The 20923-nt window shown below is 36.8% G+C and overlaps 4 protein-coding genes across 5 annotated transcripts; all 4 read left to right on the plus strand.

Moving 5' to 3' along the window:
• The first annotated feature begins 1139 nt into the window (after nucleotides 1–1139).
• LOC100893655 lies at nucleotides 1140–6635 on the plus strand. Its single transcript, XM_030995113.1, has 6 exons — nucleotides 1140–1165; nucleotides 1801–2011; nucleotides 2594–2725; nucleotides 4540–4737; nucleotides 5140–5312; nucleotides 5883–6635. The coding sequence occupies exons 1-4, from the start codon at nucleotides 1140–1142 to the stop codon at nucleotides 4723–4725; spliced, it is 555 nt and encodes a 184-aa protein (XP_030850973.1). The 3' UTR covers nucleotides 4726–4737; nucleotides 5140–5312; nucleotides 5883–6635.
• On the plus strand, nucleotides 4831–6153 carry LOC100893862 (type I iodothyronine deiodinase-like). The gene is made up of 3 exons (XM_003726780.1): nucleotides 4831–4839; nucleotides 5140–5312; nucleotides 5883–6153. Exons 1-3 carry the CDS (start codon nucleotides 4831–4833, stop codon nucleotides 6151–6153), a joined length of 453 nt encoding a protein of 150 aa, XP_003726828.1.
• A 3099-nt stretch (nucleotides 6636–9734) lies between the features above and the next one.
• On the plus strand, nucleotides 9735–20155 carry LOC100893585. 2 transcript variants are annotated; one of them, XM_030995256.1, is made up of 6 exons: nucleotides 9735–10836; nucleotides 13247–13478; nucleotides 14844–14975; nucleotides 15317–15514; nucleotides 17152–17324; nucleotides 19446–20155. In XM_030995256.1, the coding sequence occupies exons 1-4, from the start codon at nucleotides 10760–10762 to the stop codon at nucleotides 15500–15502; spliced, it is 627 nt and encodes a 208-aa protein (XP_030851116.1). In that variant the 5' UTR covers nucleotides 9735–10759; the 3' UTR covers nucleotides 15503–15514; nucleotides 17152–17324; nucleotides 19446–20155. The 2 variants fall into 2 exon arrangements, with proteins under 2 accessions (XP_030851116.1, XP_030851117.1); XM_030995257.1 differs by lacking the exon at nucleotides 9735–10836 and adding an exon at nucleotides 12931–13053.
• On the plus strand, nucleotides 15795–19716 carry LOC115928194 (type I iodothyronine deiodinase-like). The gene is made up of 3 exons (XM_030995114.1): nucleotides 15795–15821; nucleotides 17152–17324; nucleotides 19446–19716. The coding sequence occupies exons 1-3, from the start codon at nucleotides 15795–15797 to the stop codon at nucleotides 19714–19716; spliced, it is 471 nt and encodes a 156-aa protein (XP_030850974.1).
• Nucleotides 20156–20923: the final 768 nt, after the last annotated feature.

Below are 20923 nucleotides of genomic sequence, written 5' to 3' on the forward strand. Positions count from 1 at the left end.
CGGGAGGGAATATACCCTTGCCCATTTAGAATTTGTCTCCCGTTTCCCTTTCTCTCTTCTGCGTTTTATTTTGTTACTCCCCGTCAAGTGCTGCCTGGAGTACAATCCCCTCTACCATGTTTGCAGTATTATCAAGCCCTGCTGAGAAATCACTTAGACTGCTAATGGAACTCCAGGCATCGGAATATCTAAGTGAAGTGCGGGTTGTGCATTCACTTTCCAATAAACTTTTATTTGGGATCTCCTGGTTAGTATCGTCTCTTCCTCCTATTTCTGATGCACTTGTCCTTGCTCTTCGATGTTTTGCTTCTGTTTTTGGCCCCTTTGATTGTGAATACATTGACTTCGCTAGAAAGAGTAAGGAATGTCAACAACCAAGATGTTGCTGAAATATTGCAATACAATGCAAAGTGAGAATACAATACGCACCTTCCCTCCGAGATTAATTTTCAGTTGCCACCCCCCCCCCCCACGAGAATAGATTTTCACCAACCCCCTCCCTTATATTGCAAGTGTTGGACAAACTTCCACCCCCAACCACTTGAGAAGTATACACCCTGTTCGATATTATATGGCCTGTGTGTATTTGGAACAAGTACAAACAACCGACGTGCACAAACCTTAAACGCAACGAGACTTGTTTGTATTTCTATTCTTCTTGAAAGACACGCTTCCATAATTCATATCTCTCAATCTCTCTCTCTCTCTCTCTCTCTCTCTCTTTCTTTCTTTCTCTTTCTCTCTATGTCTTTATCTCTCATTTGTCTTGTCTCGTGTTACCACAGTGCGCGAACTCTGATCCCAGAGTGTTTAAATCTCCTGTTGATAAAACGCATTGCGCTACGTTGTCGTGATATGTATATATCTACACTTGTATAGTGACTACTCCAGACTGTTGCGGCGCGGCTGCTGCTGTTGTCGTTTGTTTGTGTGTTTATTGTTTTGCTGTTTCTGTTGTTGCTTTTGCTTCTGTCTTGGCTTTAACAAATTAGGCTTTTAATGACACGAGCAAAAGCTTGGATACCAACAGAATCCTGAACTACACACAGTAGCAGCATTATTTCAACTTAGATTGCGATATAATCATCTAACAATATTATTTGTTTGTACTTGTGATTTACAATTTGAGGAAGCTGAAGATGGAGGACCCTGATGGGCCCACAGGGCAGAAGCGGATATATAGAGGGGGTTGGGGGGGGTTGCAACCCCCCCCCCCCAAAAAAAAAAAAATCCGGGGACCATTTTTTTAAATCTTATCTTTTTTTTAAAACTTGTAATTTTATTTTATTCTATTTATATGTATTTATTTCATTTATTATTATTATTATTATTATTATTATTATTATTATTATTATTATTATTTCTTTTTGGGGGGAGGGGGGGTTGGGCGAACAAAATGTCACAGAGTCCCTTGCCCCCCCCCCCCCCCCCCCCCCATCAGCTTTTTTGAGGACACGGGCCACCGCCGAAGTGAAAAAAAAAGAAAGAAAAAAGAACGCACGCTGGAGAGAAACCCTTTCAAGTGCAAATATTGTGAGAAGATTTTCAACTCATCTGGTAACTTAACCAAACACATGATAACTCTGGAAATAACTGTGTATTTAACTGTTACTTGATTTAAAAAGACGTTATCATGCACTGCTTTTTATGGTCTCCATTGTGTTAATAGATGCCAGGAAAACATCACTTACGGGGTTCAAATAAACACCCCCAAAAAAATCGGCTCGCCGCTTCGCGGCTCGTGGACGATGCTCCGCATCGTCATTATTTTGGTCAACCCCCCCCTTAGCAAAAAGCTAGATCCGCCCCTGCAGGGTCTGCAGAAGGTGTACCAAACCTAGCATCTTTTGACCATGCTGAACTTCCTTATATACCTAAAGTTTTTGGTGAACCAGCGCAGGCCATCAAGGTTTTCGAGGAGTACAATGAAATTGTCAGCACGGATGAGATTCAGCAAATGTTTAATGAAAGGATGGACTTTACTAAGCCAGATGTCATCGAAAAAATGCAGGTATTTGATCAAGTGAAAACATTATGCTCTCCTTATGTTATCATCTTTCACATCTGAAGGAAGGAAGAATCAACACCACATAAAATGAAGATTTTAATGTATGAAAAGTGTAGAAACTTTGTGTGATAAATATAGTTTATTTGGGGATATACATTTATACATTGTTATCATCGAGAGGCATGTACAGACCGGTTCACAGCAAAACATGAGACTTCATTGAACAATACAAATATGGATGAAAATGAAAATTATCATGAAGGAGCGATGGGACAAGGTAACAAATTATTTTAGAACTCTGCATTCTAACTGTTTAGAACTCTCTTTGAAACAATAGGGCAGATTTTAATTTGATTGTGCACACATGAAAACTAATGAATTTATTAGCCTTTCTTAGCCAGTTAAGTATATCATTGCTGATTTTAATTGCATCCCTACTTTGTTCTAGACTCCTGCAAATATTTCAAGAAATGGCATGTTTAAAATCACTAGTTTATATAAACCCGTTTCTGCTGTAATTTGGCTTATAAAGTACCCTGCAAATTTATTTCGCTTATACTTTTCTCTCCTTATTTTTCTGCCCAGAGTGTTTGGCTAGATGCAAGCTATCTAGCATTGGAACGCTGTGGATTTGATCACTTGAAACCAATGTTTGGACCTGGCAAGATCACAGACATTCTCCCCTTAATGTTCATAGCATACCATGATTGCCCAGAGGTAAATTTTATTTAACACGATCGAAAAGACTTTCAAGAAATAAACTTAATGGTAATTTCAATACGCTATTGTATTTCCTTTTAAAGACATGTTCAGATCACGTCTTTTTTGTTTTTGCACATTTGAATAGAAGGCTCACAATGATAATGAATTTGCCCAACTCCAGGTTGATTTACGAAAGACTGTACGACCTATATCTATAAATAAAAATGACGAGTAAAAAGGTATTACTTTTTCAAGGATCGTTCGGAAATATTTTTTTCAAATAAGTTGATGGAAATATACCTTGTTAATTTTGCAATGCAGCTATGAAAATTGAAGGACTGCTTTAACTACAAAGTGGCTAACTTTATATGATCAATTGGCAAAACTATATTCGATACACTCACAAACATACTAACAAAACACGCACGCCAACACCATAATCATCGTTACACTCAGCTGGCCTCGTACGGGGTTCACATCCGGGCTGGCATCCTGAAGAGCTCGAGGAGGGGGGGGGGGGGTGTGATGAAGGGGATCTGTCAAGAAGAACGAGTCTACACTGTAAAAAAATAATAGTCGAAATAACTCAATAAAATTGAGGAAAAGAATTGCCTTATTTTCATTAAGTAAATATTACCTACGGCATCTTAAGTAGAATTTACTTATTTTGCTGAATACATTTTTACTCAAATCGAGTTACATTAACGTAAATAATTTAAGTATTGTAATCATTTTAGATAATTAAAAAAAAGCTATGATAGGATTACATATTGCACGATTCGGTACCCATCTAATCTAACAAGTAACATCCACTAATCATTCACTACTTCTATTTAAGATTTAACCGTATATATATATATATATCTACCACCATCACAAACTATTACATACGCTTCAATTCGACACATATTGAAAGGCTCCAAATTTTATATATACTTGATCGTAGCATCTTAAAAGGAAAATTGGTAGACAATTTCCTGAAATATCAAGTTTTGATTTGTTTTGAACTGGGTAACAATTAAAAATTGTCTTGTCTTTGCTTAGCCATGTTAAATGAATTAGTAGATGTTTTAAAGTCCTTAAATTTTCATTCAACCACAAAAAAGAATTGTTTTATTTAAAAAAGAGTTTAATTTGGTCTTAATGAATATTCATTAATTATGTAAATATATCTATTACGCACTGCATCGGTCCTTACTTTAAAAAGATAAGAATAATCAACATAAATTGTTTGAGTAATACGTATAATTTCTGATTTTGAGTTAAAATTACTAAATTAATACAAGCTGAAATTACTTAAAGTTCTTATGTATTTGATTTTACTTAAATATTCCACGTATGTTCTACTAAATTGAAAGTTTGAGTTAGCAAGACCTAAATTTAGTGCGTAAGTGGCAAAACTAATGTTTTCAAGTAAATTCTACATGGAAAAAATACGTAAAAATTACCAATAAACAAATTCTTTTTTTACAGTCTAATAACCCTGGTTTTAGTCCTTCTAGGAGTGTATAAAATAAATATTTTTTGTTTTCTTATCTTAAGATGAATTAAGATCTTTAGATGAATTATTGTCCTCCAAGATAATTATTGTAATAAGGGCTGAAAATCCGATCTCATATTCATTAAATTAGTACAGGAGAGTGGTCATGTAATGGTTCTCTACACTGGCGTAATGAGCCAAAATAAATTGAGGGGGCTTAGCAAAAAAGGGGAAAGGACTCCAGTATATGTTAGATAGCAGCCCAAGCACTAAAACCTTTGCACATTAGTACGCTAGTAGTTGGCTATGTTCACATAATTATCATGGTTTCTCTTGTCTTCCACGTTAGGTGTTGAAATTGGGGGCGTATGTTCAGGATCCTGATGTCGGTATACCGCCACCTAGCGTGGTTGACATTGGTAGTGAAATGCCGAACCTCAATCTGGTCTCCCTGGCCGGTAAGACCGTAGGTCTTTCGGATCTCCATATCAACAAGGACAGAATTATGATGATCCTGGCTTCATCGGCTTCCTGACCTCCGCTTAGGGTGAGAAGATCAAGATTTTTGTGTTGGAACAATATTTCACAACTGTTGGGGTTTTTCTATTTATGGAAATTAGTTACCATTACCATAAGCCTTATGGTAATGGTAACTAATTTCCATCCTTCGTCTTCTTCTCCTTCCTCTTTTCTTTTTCTTCTTTTCTTCTTCTTTGTCGTTTTCTTCTCCCCCCTCTTACTTCCCCATCCTCAGTCTTTCCCTCCTCCTCCTCCCTCTCCTCCTTCTATCCCTCCTCCTCCTCTCATCCTGCCCACCCCCCCCCCCCCTCCTCCTCCACTTCATATTGTGCCTGTTCTTTTTCTTTCATACCGGTAATGTTGAATTTGTAAACTTATTCACTTTTATTTGTCTCCATATGAAATTGTTTTCAATCTTGTCTCCGTATAGGCCTGTGTAGTAGGTGGTACGCTTGCAGGTATTGTTCGCGACTACCGAACCCAGGTCGATTTCCTAGCCGTCTACCTCGCCGAAGCTCACGCCAATGGAGTGTGGCCTCTGGGGACAAATGTCAGCTACATGAAACGTCACAAGTCTCTTCAAGAGAGGATTGATGCAGCTAAGTACGTGAGGAAGCTATATTAACATTGACTTGAGGACTAAGAGCATCATTATATTTGATATAGCTACACGTAGTGCAATGGGGCTTTACGATTGGGTTTTATGGACTGGTACAGAGCGTTTGTTTTTACCCTTTCGAGATGATCACCAACATATTACGATTTGGCTCAATAACTTTTGTTTCAGGGCAGAAACAAGTTTTGATATACCATATGGAAGTGTAAGAGCAGACCATCTGTTCCACTTATGGTGCCTCAACCAAAACACACATATCACGGTTGCAATTTCAACTAGCAACTATACGGTAAAAGTCTTAAGTTGACAAAGTGGTCAAGTTCAAAACCAATGTATTCAATACATATTTGTAACATTTGGCTCTTGAAATAGTTCTAGTCTTATATGACTTCTCATTGCATCATTAGCATCATTAACTTAGTTTACGTGTGCCTAGATTTCACACTGATTGTTATAAGTATAGCCCAATTGTTTCTTCCATATCATAGATCTGTTATTTAGTGATCATATCCTGAAAGAATTAAATGTGCATGGATACGTGTGTTTTATGTTTTCAGAGATCTTCTCAAGATAGATGCCGAGTCACATGATTGCATGACTGATGACGTCAGTGATTCTTCCAAGTTCCGCCTCGTCGTTGATCAGATGGACAACCTCTTCTCCAGGATGTTCAAAGCGCACCCAGATCGGGTGATATTTATCCGTGATGGGAAGATCGTGTATTTCGGTAAAAGTATCATAGATCAGATGCAGGACCCTTCACGCCTGATGACCCATGAAGCACGTGAATGGTTGGAAGCGAACCTTGGGCCAGCTTCAAAGCAGTAATATCATTGTCGTACATCCTTTAAACTCTAATCAGGTCATAGCTGCGATATGTTTAATCGTCCTTTAAATTTTTTTAGATGTTGTGTTTAAGTTGTTTTCTATTAAAACTGTTCAATGAAAGGGGATTTCAACCAAATTCACTTGCGAAAACACGAACAACAGTTTTTCAACGCTTTAGGTACTAACATTGCCAGTGAAAATCTCTATTTTATAGCATGGGTGCCAATGTGTGAGTTTTTTTTACATTAATACAGTGAATTAATCTCCAATTTGATGCCAACTTTATGTATAAAAGGAAATAGGGCTTTAAACGGAGTCTTGCATACAAATATGCCATTGCAGATTTAATGTTATTTTTTTAAACCAAATACAATGCGTTAAAATATATTATATAAAATATTTTAGGCCTATTCATCATCAGGCGACATTTTTCTTCCTTATAATTACCCAATCGACAATTACTTTTTAACTCCCTTCTCTTTATCTTTCTGTCTTTCTTTCTTTCTATCTTTTCTTTTAACTTTCTATCTTTCTTTCTTCTTTTTTTTTTTTTTTTTTTTTTTTTTTTCTTACTTCACCGGCTTTGGTTTTGTTGTACATATATATATCATCACAGAATATCGAGACAACTTAAACGGATGCACGAAATTGGCGTTAAAAATGGTTCTGTTAAATTGGGTGTGAGGTTATTTCATAATTAGGTGATATAACAAAAACAACATAAAAAACTTGAGAAAAGCTCACTAATAATGTCTCACTACATATTTCAAAATTATGTTATTAGTCTTTCTTAGGATAAATCTTTTCAATTTTAAATATAAGAAAAATGTAAGTAGGTCAGCAGAAGTGTACAAAAAGCGGGTATTGTTTTATATTGCTTGACATGAACAAAGCTAATGAAGTGTCCAGAGAAAATTTAAACTTTGGAAACAGATATAAACATTTGTCATGGTCAATATATCATATGCAATGATGTCCTCTTTCTTTTGTATATTTTTCTGAATTACATTTTGATAGAAATATATAAACATCTTACTAATAGACTGTTGATTCCTTAATTTATTGTGAATTCTAATATGTTAACTCACTTTTGGGGAGGGGTGTGCTGCAGGGTTTGCAGTTTCATGATCTCTAAAAATTGTCGAATTATGTTCAACTTGTGTCAACGTGAATCTACAGATCTGATCCGGAAAGAAGCGTCTATTTAAAAGAAGAGTAATTCAATGTGTGTGAGGGAGGAGGAACGGAGGGACGAAGTAAAGAGGTAGAAAGACAGAGAGAGACAGACAGGAAAGAGAGACAGACAGAGAGAGAGAGAGAGAGAGATGAATATATTCGTGAGAGGGGCAGGGAAGAAATGGTGACTTTACGGTATTCGTAATAGTATAAAAGGAATCGCCCTAAAAAGATTGAATATGGAATTTATGACACAATTTCAGTTTATTGATGGTATATGCAAAGGTTTTAGATATTCAGATGCACCTCAATGTTTTCAGTTTCAAACATGAATGCGCTAATTACCTCAAAAAGAACGATGGAACAATGCAAGATGCTGACAACATAATTAATTGAAAACAATAATTGTCTAAGGCCTAGAAATCGAGCTTACGGTTTGGTGATGTTCTAAACCCAACTCGTGCGCAATTACGTACGCATTCTTTTATCGTGCGAACTTGCTCTCGATTGATGGAAATAAACCTTGGCTCATATTTGTGCTTTGCAACGGATGGGCTAAATTACATAAGATGTAGTTTTTATACATCAAGACGTAAATTTGATTAATCCATCAATACAGTTGTAATACCCTATTTTTCGTGCAAAGTTTTTCACATTCATCAGAACTTAATCTGCTCTTTGAATCATGCGGTGTGATTATAAGGATTGCGGGCAATCGGCTATCCTCCCGAAAAGTTATTAGACATGTTATAATAGACCAGTTCGTAGTTAGCACATTCAGCTGACCCCAAATATCCACAGATCTAATAGATATAGATAAAGCCTACTTTGTGCCTTTTGGTATAATCAAAGCTAAAGTTACGGAGGTGATTCTTTGTTTGCCCTCTTGAAAGGATTACTTCCACCTGTGTTCAATATAATGTATCACAGGTTCATGCATGATTAATGATTACATAACTCTCGTGAGCATGTATCCATTTTTAGTCTCTGTGGGTTTTGCAATTTTGTACAAGTGACCTTTATCTGCGCGTGCGCAGATTGTATCTACGAACTGGTCTGTTATATGATAACGCACGACACGTGATGATCTAACCGTACTCAAGATCCAAAACAGGGCATCACGACGCCCCCCCCCCCTCCTCACCCACCGCGCGCATTCACTTTACAATCACACAAATATCCTATTATTTCTTGTACATGTATTCGAACCTAGCATACGCAGCCGACGTCACCCTCAATTAGAATAATTTCAGTCTAATTTTATTAAAATCTTCTGATATACAACTATTGCATGTTTACAAAAATGACAATTTTACTTCATTACTTCTGATTAGGTTAAGAAATTGTCTAAATTTATACAATTATGGCTGACTTTCAAGAAGAGCCCAATTGCCCAATATATATAGACAAGTTCAAAATGGGCAGGGGAGCTGCACCCCCCCCCCCGCCCCCTGCCCCCACTTCAACTCATTATTTGATTTGATTCCAACCTTTAAGAATCTATATTTTGAATCCATGTCTCTAATCATCATACACTTAGCAGGTTAATGAATTTATTGTACAAAATAGATAATTAGGGTCAAATTCTCGAGGCAGGGGGGGGGGGGGGGTTGCAAGAAATTGACAAATTTTCCAATGCAGTTTTAACCATTAAATGTTAAATGCATTGTGAAGATTCCTTGGAGAGAACAAAATACTAGACCAATATTTCGATTACAATGTACAATGCATATAGCTTTAATAAACAAATTGCTCTAATTTTGTTATAGAAGAGGGGGAGGGTCCCAGAGGTGGAAATGGTGCACATTCTGAACACCTCCATCCATTGTCTTCATGATTCAGACTGAAAATCATGACTATCACATGGATCCAGAACTCATTTTGATGTGTCACTTGACAGATAGCCTGCATCATTTCTGAACACACATCATGTCTTACGTAACATACTGCCCCCCCCCCCCACCCCGGGCCATCCCAAAACTAATTTTGATGAGGGGGGGGGTTCAATGGAGAGAAGGGGTAGGGTGTACATTCTGAACCACACCATGCACTATGAAAATGTTTAAGACGGCAAATTATGTCTGTCACTTGGAACAGGTCTTATGTTATGTATTATTTGACCTATATCCAAATTTGACTCTGATAACACATTATATATCGGTTGCTAGGCATATTATTACCATAGCAACGTAAGCTAAGCGATTACATGTAGCATCATAATCGATTAAATATGGAGAAATATGTAGTTTGGCACAATTCACATTTTTGGAAAAAATGGTAAAAAAATCACATTATTGACTCAAAAGAATTCTGCGAATCATCCCAAAACCTATTGAATGAGGTATCATCTTAAAGGAAATGTAATTTTCTTTCATATGACACCTAACACATGGTGAAATGAGGTGCTGTTCAAAAGGAATCCTTAGATTGAACAACAGTAGTTAAAACCTAAAATCGTAACACATAAGACTGCAAACATGGCCTGTGAATACACTACTATGTACACTGTACAGGCATAGGCAGCCACCGGGATTGAACGAAGCTCGTTGAGAATCACATAAAAGAAATGCAGTACTTGAGTTGGGCATACAAAAGTGCGTGCAAATACTATTATATCGTGAGGACATGAATCAAGATTCTTTCAATATTAAGGGCGAAGTCCACCCTGATGTCAAGTTTGTTTTAATAGAAGCAGAACAAGTAGAGAAACCGGTCCGTGAAAGTTTGAGCAAATACTGATTAAAGCACTTTCGCCTGTAACAAAAAATCTTTCGTAATACCAATACACTTACATTACGACTCTAGCTCGTTTATTATTCCAAATTCCTGCGTTCCTGTTTGTAATGCATTAGAAAGACACAAGATAAAGTTAGTATAAAGAAGTAAAAACAAATTTATAATTTAAGCACATTCTGTATTTGGATGTGTTTCTGAAAAATATATTATCCTCATGAACATTTGAAGGAGAATTTCACCCTGATATTGAGTTGGTTTAACTCGAAACAGAAACAGAGAAACAGATTAGTGAAAGTTTGAGCAAAAACCGATTGAAAATAAGAAAGTAAAGAGTTTTTGAAGGTGCGATGAATCATACATCCACCCTAAATATAACTATTGTAAATAAGTTTTATACAACCCCTGCGTGAAACAAATCTATTCTGTTATCTATAACTACGAAAATGACAGTTTATGAAATGTTATGGACAGAGCAATTTGGAGAGGAGCTCGGAAGATACGTCACAGTGTTGCCAAATTGTGTTTCCTTGATGATAACTGTATATATTTCTCAAACTTTCACTAACTTGTCTCTCTCATTTTTCTGCTTTTATCAGAACCAAGAAAATTGCCGGGTGGACTTCCCCTTTAATGTGCGATTGTACTTGTAGAAGCCACATCTCGAAGGTCACGCTTTTCATTTAGAGTGTTGTGTATGCTACGTAGTGGACGTGCGAATGGTAAGAATTATCATTACGCTGAGTGGAGGCCCATAAAGAAACAATTTGACATGTAAGATGGTGTTTATTTATATTTTATTATACCCTAGCGGTCAGAGATTCAGTGATCAGTGACTGTGACTCCTTAATTGTGAATTTAAAATGTGAATGTTAGAGCAGGGATATGTGAGTTATTAGAGGATGCACTATAGGCTGTTAGCGTATGTTGAATCATGATTCTCGGTATAATTGTTAACAGTAGTATAATTATGTATGACCATCCATGGTATAATTGTGTACAATGTCATTGAAAGTGAAACATTTGAAAATAAAAAGCGGGTATGTATTCATTTGATACGAATACTTTAGGTTTGATACAATTTACTGTATAACTAATATGTATTTCAAAATATCACGTATTCAGTTACACACTACTATTCCTTTAATGGAACGCTACATTTATTGCTACCAACCTGCTAATCAATATGATTTAATTCTAAAATCAAAAATGAATCGTAGTTGATTAAAATACGATTTGGATGTCCATCGTATTGAAAAATGTTATGGATGCTGGGAAAAATTTAATGTAATCCTTTCTACTATGAAAATTCAATATGAAATTACATTATCAATTGGAAATATACAATGTAATTCTTTTTACAAAGAAAATTCAATATAGAATTACATTATCGATGGGAGCACATGTTTTACCAAGAGTGGTTTTACGCATGATTCTCCCACCTCCCAATTAAACAAATATAATTATTTCAGACACATGTATTAAACACATGTATTACGTCGGGATGAAAATCTCAACTCCTATATCGTTAATCTGTATCAACGTGGAATTTACGTACTTAATTATAAGTGCTATGACCATTTCGATATCAATAATATAATAATGTTGCATTTATTAAGCGCCTTTTTGAGAGAAACAAAGCACAAGAAGAGTGAGTGTTGACATTAACTGTTTACCCAGTGTTCTATACGTATTTTAGCATTAATACATGTAACCATGTAAGTCTATATCTATTTGCTATTTAGGCAAAAAGGTTGATTTGCATTGATAAGAATTTATGGATGTTAATGCATTGCCCATTAAAGGCATCGTTTAACAATGTTAGATCTGAGTTGCACGGCCCTACGTGTTAGCAGTGTCTGTGATATGGTGTAATATTGAAGCCCTAAACAAATTGCGCTTCAAAATGATCAAGAAGTGCCTCCAAAAATTAAAAATTTCTGAGTGACCGGTTTTACCATACTCATTTTCACCAATAGACTGTAATGTTATGAAAACCGTTTGGCGAACGGTTTTCAAAATTTGTAATTCCAATCATAACTATCTTGTTAATCAGACAGGCGATCGGCTTGTAAAATTCATGGGGTTACTGACTGACCTAAAGGTTTATAATTATGATTGCAGCATGAGCAAAATCCAGGATTATGTTTCAGAATTTGAGACAAAGTTACCGGATCCCTTTAAATGCCCCTTTGATTGGGCATGCATTGCCTTCGCTAGAAAGAGTAAAGATTTTCAACAGTGACATTTTGCTGAACAGTTGCAATGCCAAGCAGTGTGAGAATACAATGCAATACGTGCCTTCCCTCCAAGAATGATTTTCAGTTCCCCCTCCCCCATAAGAATATATTTTCACCCCTCCCCTTCCCATATATTGCAAATATGGGACCCAATATTTTGAGAAGTATACCCACTGTTGATAACGTAGGGCCTGTCTGTATTCGGAACAAATACCCATGTACAAACAACCGAAGTGCACAGACGCTAAACGCAACAAGACTTGTTCGTATTTTTTTCTTAGAAAACGCGGTTCCATAAATGTTAAAACGGCTTGCCATACGCTCGTAATAACACAAAGCGCGAACTCTGCACCCTTCGCATTGTGTTCAAATCTCCTATTGATAAAACGGATTGCGCCACCTTTGTTCTATTAGGCTTCTAGACACTATGAATATGACGAACAAAGAAAGAGGACAAAATATACAGTTCCTCATTCTACCATCAACAATTGCCGTGGTAGACAAAGGAACATCTCTTCACTGATATTTTGTTTTAAAAAAATGTAGAACAGGTGAATATGCATGTGACACCTGTTCTACACATTTTTACATAATAGCAGTGAAGGGATGTTCCTTGTCTACAACAGCAATTGTTGAGGGTAGAATGAGGAACTGTATAATTTTGTCGTCTTTCTTAGTCCGTCATATACATAGTGAGACTAGTGACTACTCTAAACTGTTGCGTCGAGGCTGCTGCTCTTGTCGTTTGTTTGTGTGTTTAATGTTTGTATTTTCTTGTTGTTGCCGTTGCTTCTGTCTTGCCTTTTAACGAATTAGGCTTTTTAATGACACGAGCAAAAGCTTGGGTACCAACAGAATCCTGAACTACAAAAAGTGGTGAATTATTTCAACTTAGATTGCGATATAATCAGTTCACAATTTTTTCTTCTGATATTCAATTTGAGGAAGCTGAAGATGGAGGACCCTAAATGGCCCACAGGGCCTGCAGAAGGTGTACCAAACATACCATCTTCTGAAGATGCTGGATTTCCCAAGATAACAAAAGTTTTTGGTGAACCAGCGCAGGCCATCAAGGTTTTCGAGGAGTACAATAAAATTGCCTTTTCGGATGAGATTCAACAAATGTTTAATGAAAGGTTGGACTTTACTAAGCCAGATGTCATCGAAAAAGTGCAGGTATTTGGCCGATTGAAAACATTATGATCTCCATATGTTCTTCTTTCACAGCCGATAGGAGAACCAAGATAAGAATATTATAATGGATCTTGATTAAAGTATAGAGACATTGTTTGATAAATGAAGGGCTTGATTCCAAAAGGAGCTAAATCCATATTTTATCAAAATTGAGTTATTTGTCTTAAAATAATGATTTCCTACATGGGGACAAAACGCACTATATCACGTTCGAAAATTTTACCAGGAAGTATGAAAAAAATTAGGTACAATATCATGTTTCATTCCAAAAGGAGCTAAATCCACTTTGGGTACTTCTGAGTAAATCACCTTTTTTATTTCTCCACTTTCCCTTTAGCAATGTACCTTCATGTTGTTATATATGTTAAAGGTGTCGCCCTGGACCAATAATATATGACAGAAAACAAATCTACTAGTTATTTCTGATTTTTACTGCATTTTTTAGATTTTGTGGATTTAGCTCCTTTTGGAATGAAACATGGATTTAGCTCCTTTTTGAATGAAACGGATTTAGCTCCTTTTGGAATGAAAATGTGATATGTTGTTTAATCTCTTTTCAAAATGTTTTTTTAGTTGTGATTTTACTATTATAATTTAAAAGGAAAGGTTTGCTACTAAATTTGAATTAATTTCAGTGACTTTATTGAGAAAATATGAAATTTTTCAGGTACAATATCATGTTTCATTCCAAAAGGAGCTAAATCCACGAGAAAAAAAAATCTAAAAATTTAGTAAAAATCAGGAAAAACTGGTAGATTTTTTCTTATCATATATTATTGGTCCAGGGTGACACCTTTAAAATATTTCACAACATTAAGGTCCATGGCTAAAGGGAAAGTGGAGAAATAAAAAAAAGGCGATTTACTCAGAAGTACCCAAAGTGGATTTAGCTCCTTTTGGAATGAAACTCTTCAAATATAGAGAGGTATAGAGAAAAATGTACAGACCAGATCACTGCGAAAGATGAGACTTCATTAAACAATACAAATATGGATAAAAAGGGCAAACTAGCATAAAGGAGTAATGAGACAAAGTAACAATCGACTTTAGAACTCTAAATTATGGCTGTTATGAATTCTATTTTAAGCACATAGCAGATATATTTGTATTTTATTGCACACACCTCAAAACTGACCAATGAATTAGCATTTTCTTTTGCCAGTTTAGCATATCGTTGCTTATTTTAATTGCATCATTATTTTGTTTTAGACTCTGGCGGTTATTTCAAGAGATAGCATGTTTAAAATCACTAGTTTATATAAACCCGTTTCAGCTGTTATTTGCCTTATAAAGTACCCTGCAAATTTATTTCGCTCATACCTTTCTCTCCTTATTTGTTCTGCCCAGAGTGTTTGGCTAGATGCAAGCTATCTAGCACTGGAACACTGTGGATTTGAGCACTTGAAACCAATGTTTGGACCTGGCAAGATCACTGATATTATCCACGTTATGTTCCTAGCATACCATGACTGCCCAGAGGTAAATGATATGTAGTACTTAACATGATCGCAAAGACTTTCAAAAAATACCTTAATTGTATATCCTTTAAAAAAAACAAGTTCAGATCACGTAAAAAATTTTTTTTTTGCACATTTGAATAGAAGGATCACAATGATAAAGAATTTGTCCAACTCCAGGTTGATTTACGAAGGACTTTGCGTCCTCTAACCATATCTAAACATAAAAATGATGAGTACATAGGTATTACTTTCTCAAGAAAGAATCTCACAAAGAAACTCACACCCACACACACACGTCAGTACGCTAGTAGTTGGTTATTTTCACATAATTATCATGGTTTCTTTTGTCTTTAATGTTAGGTGTTGAAACTGGGGGCGTATATTCAGGATCCTTATGTCGATTTACCGGCACCAAGCGTGGTTGACATTGGTAGTGGAATGCCGAACCTCAATCTGGTCTCCCTAGTCGGTAAGACCGTAGGTCTTTCGGATCTCCATATCAACAAGGACCGACCTATGATGATCATGGCTTCATCAGCTTCCTGACCTCCGCTTAGGGTGAGATCACGATTTGAAGAGTTTAATTCCAAAAGGAGCTAAATCCACTTTTGATGAAAATTGAGATATTGATATCAAATACATTGGTACTTTTTCTATATATGAAAATTAATTACTTGAATTGAATTGATTTATTGTCCATAATATGGAAATTCATTGTTCACTGGTACAATTGTGTGTTACAAGGAAATGTACAAAATTAAACAGATTATAAAACATAATAACAACATAACATCAATGGCGTTTCATCTAAAAATAAGATCTGACTACTTGTATAGGAATGGAGGAAAGCAATAAAATAAAAAGGGTACAGTGTCTACATTGATTGCCCTCGTTTTACCATACTGTTGAACATGTGAGTTGAATCTGGTACAAATGAGCGTCTGAAGCGTTCCCGCCTAGTGCGGGGAACGCAGAGGCGAATTCCTGAACGGTTGAAATTATAATTATGGAACAAAGGATGTGACGGGTCTTTCATAATACGAGTAATCTTCAGCAATGTACGATCAACATATATACTTTCTAAACTGGGCAATTCCAAACCGGTGATGCGCTGAGCAATTTTCCTTATTCTTTCTGTTTTCCTTTTGCTAGCACGTGTTCCATTACGAAAGTAACAAATGAGATTGAATGTCAAGATAGACTGAATGATTGATTTATAGAACAGAACAAGAAGTGTATTATCTATGTGGAGTTTCTTAAGTTGTCTAAGGAAATAAAGCCTTTGATTTGCTTTCTTCTGGATAATGTTGACATTTTTTTTTTACCATTTGAATACGGTACATCTTTTTTTTGTACTACACATATTTCCGCACCATCACCACCACTTCCACCTTCACTGCTTTTATCTCAAAGTCGCAAACTACTGGGAATAGTACCACATACAGCTTTCCAGACCTTACAATAACATCTAAATTTAGACAGATTGTGAAAGGGAAATTATTGTCTTTGTTTATTTTGATTTGATTCGATTTATGTTGTTCTGCTTGATTTTTTTTTATTTTTGTTGCAGTTTTACAAATATAAAGCAAATAAATCATTGTAAATTGTATACACGACAAAAGAGTATATGTAAAATAGTAAGGCTGGCTGTAATAAGGTTATAAAGTTTCTTCTCCGTCTTCTCCTTCTTCTTTTTCTTCTTCTACTTCTCCTTCTTCTTCTTCATCGTTTTTCTTCTTCTTCTTCTTCTTCTTCTTCTTCATCTTCTTCTTCTACTTCTTCTTTTTCTTCTTCTTCTTCTTCTTCTTCTTCTTCTTCTTCTGCTTCTTCTTCTTCGTCTTCTTCTTCTTCGTCTTCTTCTTCTTGTTCTTCTTGTTCTTCTTGTTCTTCATCTTCTTCTTCCTTTTATTCTTCTTCCCCTCCTACTCCCCCCCCCCCCTCATCATGCCCCCTTCCTCCTATCCCTCCTCCACTTCCTCCTCCCCCTCCTCCCCCTCCTCCCCCTCCTTCCCCTCCTCCCCTCCTCCTCTCCTCCTCCTCCCCTCCCTGTCCCCGTCCTTCTCCTGTCACTCCTCCTCGTTCTCCCCCTCCTCCTGCTCCCCTCCTTTTGTTTTATTTTATAATGTTGAATTTATGAATTGATTCTCTTTTATTTGTCTTCATATGAATTTATTTAAAATATTGTCGTCTTATAGGCCTGTGTAATAGGTGGTACGCTTGCAGGTATTGTTCGCGACTACCGAACCCAGGTCGATTTCCTAGCCGTCTACCTCGCCGAAGCTCATGCCGAAGGAGTGTGGTCTCTGGGGAGCAATGTTAGCTACATGAAGCGTCACAAGTCTCTTCAAGAGAGGATTGATGCAGCTAAGTACGTGTAGCAGTCACATTTACATTGCCTCCGGGACTAAGAACATTATCATATTTCATAAAATACACTGTTCCGCTGTAAATTAACGATATTGATATTGTAATGAGTAACATTCTGTATATAGAATTAAACGAAACCCGTTAATGCTTATCTGATTATTTAGGATTAAAGCCCCTCTGGAATAGTTCCGCCATGTTCACTGGCAGGTGGTTATCTCATCAACTCAGCTGTCAATTAACATAAGAAAAAGAGGATCATGGGGGACCCACGGGCACCGCTTAGGCATTGTTTCCTATATAGAGGGAACAAGAAGCTACAAGTAGTGCAGTGGGGCTTTAAGATTGGGTTTTATGGACTGGTACAGAGCGTTTGTTTTCACCCTTTTATGATGATCACCAACGAAATACGATTTGGCTCAATAACTTTTGATTCAGGGCAATAATATACCAATAATGCACTGCAGTGAGGGCATTAGTAGGAATTACCCACACAAGGTACCTTTGGAACAGTATAACGCACCCGAGGCGATAACCGAAGGCGGGGGCGGCGATCCCGGGGGGACGGGGGACACGTTCCCGCCCTCAATTTGTTTAGGGGGGTCGTCCCCCTCAAAATTTGAAAAAGTGCACACAAAAATGTATAGCAAATACTGACTAAAGACTGCAACACACTTTTAGGCTCTGGAGGGCCCAAGAGTGCAGCGTTTAGACAAATAAAAACGCAAAAATCTTCTCACTCGGTAGCTCCCTCGCATAATATCCTTCAAAATTTACAAATAAACACGGAGAAAATTGAAGTATGAAAAAGTTTATTGCTTGTTGTTATACTATAGTTTTGGAATGTGATTTTTTTAATACAACAAAACTTGTGAAGGGGTAGTCAATTCCGTCACATTCACTATGCTCACTTACACGTGCGTACTGATGGGGGGGGGGGGCTTTGGGGGCAGTTCCCCCCAAATGAAATTCAAATGTGGTTTATTTCTAATTCGATACCAGTGATTTCAGTGATTGTTGTTGAAAAGGCATGATTTTTCCCTGAACTTCCGCGGCCTCTGCCCCCTGGACCCCACCATGGGCCCTAAGGTGGGCCCCTGGTTGCTCATCTGACCGTAATTAAATGCATAAAACGCCTGAGCTTCCAGGGGCTCTGCCCCCTGGACCCCACCAAGGGCCCTAAGGCGGCCCCTGGATGCTCATCTGATCGTAATTTAATGCATAAAACCCCTGAGCTTCTGGGGGCTCCGCCCCTGGACCCCACTCCAATAAGCGACCTGCATGCCAGTGTCACAAATAAGGTATCAAAATATGCTCATCTGACCGTAATTAAATGCCCCAAACCCCTGACCTTTTATCAGGCTCCGCCCCTTGACACCTTTGCCCCTGGATCCCACGCCAATTTACGCTCCACTTTGCCTGATGCGGATTTTTTTTTCTGCCCCCCCCCCCCGGTCATGAAAAGAAATCGCCGCCCCTGGCCGAGGGTGTTTGGATTGTTTCAAAGGTACCGAATGGTTCCGAAAGGTATCGCTAATGACCAGTCATTACCATAGGATAATGACTGGGAGTTATCGAAATTTCGCGTTAGGCTAAATAAATGCATGGTCACGTGTCCGCTTTCAGCCATTCATTTGAATAGGATCTACGTCATCATTTTATAACAAGTTTTGATATACCAAATGTATGTGTAAGAGCAGACCATGTGTCCCATTAATGGTGCCTTATCCAAAACACATCTCACGGTAGCAAATTCAACTAGCAACTATACGCTAAAAGTTTTAAGTTGACAAAGTGGACAAGTTCAAAACCAACGTATTCAATACTTATTGATAACATTTGGTTCTTGACATAGTTCTAGTCGTATATGAATTCTCATTGCATCATTAGCATCATTAACTTTATTATTATATCGATTGGTGTTAGTTTTCAACTATTATTGTGATTAGAAAGCAGAGTTCTTCCCCCTTTTCTGTCTTTTGTATTAGCAAGTTTCTCTCTTCCTTTTATATGTATACGTTAAATAGTTTGACGGAGAGCTGCAAGCATATCATAGATCTGTTATTTAGTGATCATATCCTGAAAGAATTAAATGTGCATGGATACGTGTGTTTTATGTTTTCAGAGATCTTCTCCAGATAGATGCCGAGACACACGACTGCATGACTGATGACGTCAGCGATACTTCAAAGTTCCGCCTCGTCGTTGACCAGATGGACAACCTCTTCTCCAGGATGTTCAAAGCGCACCCAGATCGGGTGATATTTATCCGTGATGGAAAGATCGTGTATTTCGGTAAAAACATCATGGATCAGTTGAAGGACCCTTTACGCCTGATGACCCATGAAGCACGTGAATGGTTGGAAGCGAACGTTGGACCAGCTTTGAAGCAGTAATATCATTGTCGTACACACTTTAAATCTGGTTATAGCTGCGAGTTAATCGTCCTATGAACGATTTTGAGATGTAGTGTTTAAGTTCTTTTCTTCTTTATGGATACTGAATCTCAACCAAATTCAACTTATGAAATCACCTTCAAGAGTTTTTTCAACACTTAGAGGTAAGAATACCAGTGGAAATCTCATTTTTGGTAGCATGAGTGCCCATTTATGAAATCTTTAGTCATTCATACCGTCACATAATCTCCAATTTGATGCTAACTCTATGTATACAAGGAAATAAGGCCCTAAAAGGAGTCTTGACTACAAACAAAATATGTCATTGTAGAATTGATGTTATGTGTTCAACCAAATATTTGTAGCTCATAATTACCCAATTGATAATGACTTTTTAACTTTCTTCTTCTTATCTTTCTGTCTTTCTTTCAATCTATCTTTTCTTCTATCATTTTATCTTTCTTTCTTTTTTCTTTTTTTTTCTTTTTTCCCCCTTTTTCTTCTTACTTCACCGGTTTTGGTAATGTTGTACATTATCATCACAGAATATCGAGACAACTTTATAAACGGATGCACGAAATTGGCGTTAGAAATGGCTGTGTTAGAAGGGCTTGAGGTTTTATAATTAGGTGACGTAACATTAAACAGATGGAGGAATTGAGAAAAAGCTCAAAATATAATGTCTCACTACATATTTCAAAATTATGACAATTATTAATATTTCTTATAAAAATGTTTTCAACTTTAAATACAAGAAAAAAGTAAATAGGTCGGCATTAGGATACAAAAAACGGGTATTGTTTCATATTGCTTGACATGAACAAAGCTAATGAAGTGTCCAGAGACAATTTAAACTTTGGGAACAGATATAAACATTTGTCATGATCAATATATCATATGCAATGATGTCCTTTTTATTTTGTATATATTTTGCTGAGTTACATTTTGATAGAAATATATAAACATCTTAGACTGATGGTACCTTTAATAAATTCTTCAAACATTATTTAGGGTGAATATTGATAGGTTCATTCTCACTTTTTGGGAGGGGCGTGCTTTGGGGTCTGTAGTTTTATGATCTCTAAAATAATTCTGAATTATGTGCAACTTGCATCAGCTTGTATAACAGAATATCGAGAAAACTTAAACGGATACACGCAAAAAGATTTAGAAATGGTTGTGTTAAAAGGTTGTGAGGTTATTACAC

This window comes from Strongylocentrotus purpuratus, unplaced genomic scaffold (assembly GCF_000002235.5).
Source record: "Strongylocentrotus purpuratus isolate Spur 01 unplaced genomic scaffold, Spur_5.0 spur5_scaffold_21, whole genome shotgun sequence".
NCBI lineage: Eukaryota > Metazoa > Echinodermata > Echinoidea > Camarodonta > Strongylocentrotidae > Strongylocentrotus > Strongylocentrotus purpuratus.

Excerpts from the sequence above, each read along its gene's own strand:
- LOC100893655 (XM_030995113.1), top strand. The coding sequence starts at position 1,140 with ATGGAGGACCCTGATGGGCCCACAGG. Across the intron at positions 1,166-1,800 it reads GACCCTGATGGGCCCACAGG|ATCCGCCCCTGCAGGGTCTG; the intron begins GCAGAAGCGGAT and ends GCAAAAAGCTAG. Across the intron at positions 2,012-2,593 it reads ATGTCATCGAAAAAATGCAG|AGTGTTTGGCTAGATGCAAG; the intron begins GTATTTGATCAA and ends TTTTCTGCCCAG.
- LOC100893862 (XM_003726780.1), top strand. Across the intron at positions 5,313-5,882 it reads GAGAGGATTGATGCAGCTAA|AGATCTTCTCAAGATAGATG; the intron begins GTACGTGAGGAA and ends TTATGTTTTCAG.
- LOC100893585 (XM_030995256.1), top strand. The coding sequence starts at position 10,760 with ATGCTACGTAGTGGACGTGCGAATGGTAAGAATTATCATTACGCTGAG. Across the intron at positions 13,479-14,843 it reads ATGTCATCGAAAAAGTGCAG|AGTGTTTGGCTAGATGCAAG; the intron begins GTATTTGGCCGA and ends TGTTCTGCCCAG. Across the intron at positions 14,976-15,316 it reads CATACCATGACTGCCCAGAG|GTGTTGAAACTGGGGGCGTA; the intron begins GTAAATGATATG and ends CTTTAATGTTAG.
- LOC115928194 (XM_030995114.1), top strand. The coding sequence starts at position 15,795 with ATGGAGGAAAGCAATAAAATAAAAAGG. Across the intron at positions 15,822-17,151 it reads AAAGCAATAAAATAAAAAGG|GCCTGTGTAATAGGTGGTAC; the intron begins GTACAGTGTCTA and ends GTCGTCTTATAG. Across the intron at positions 17,325-19,445 it reads GAGAGGATTGATGCAGCTAA|AGATCTTCTCCAGATAGATG; the intron begins GTACGTGTAGCA and ends TTATGTTTTCAG.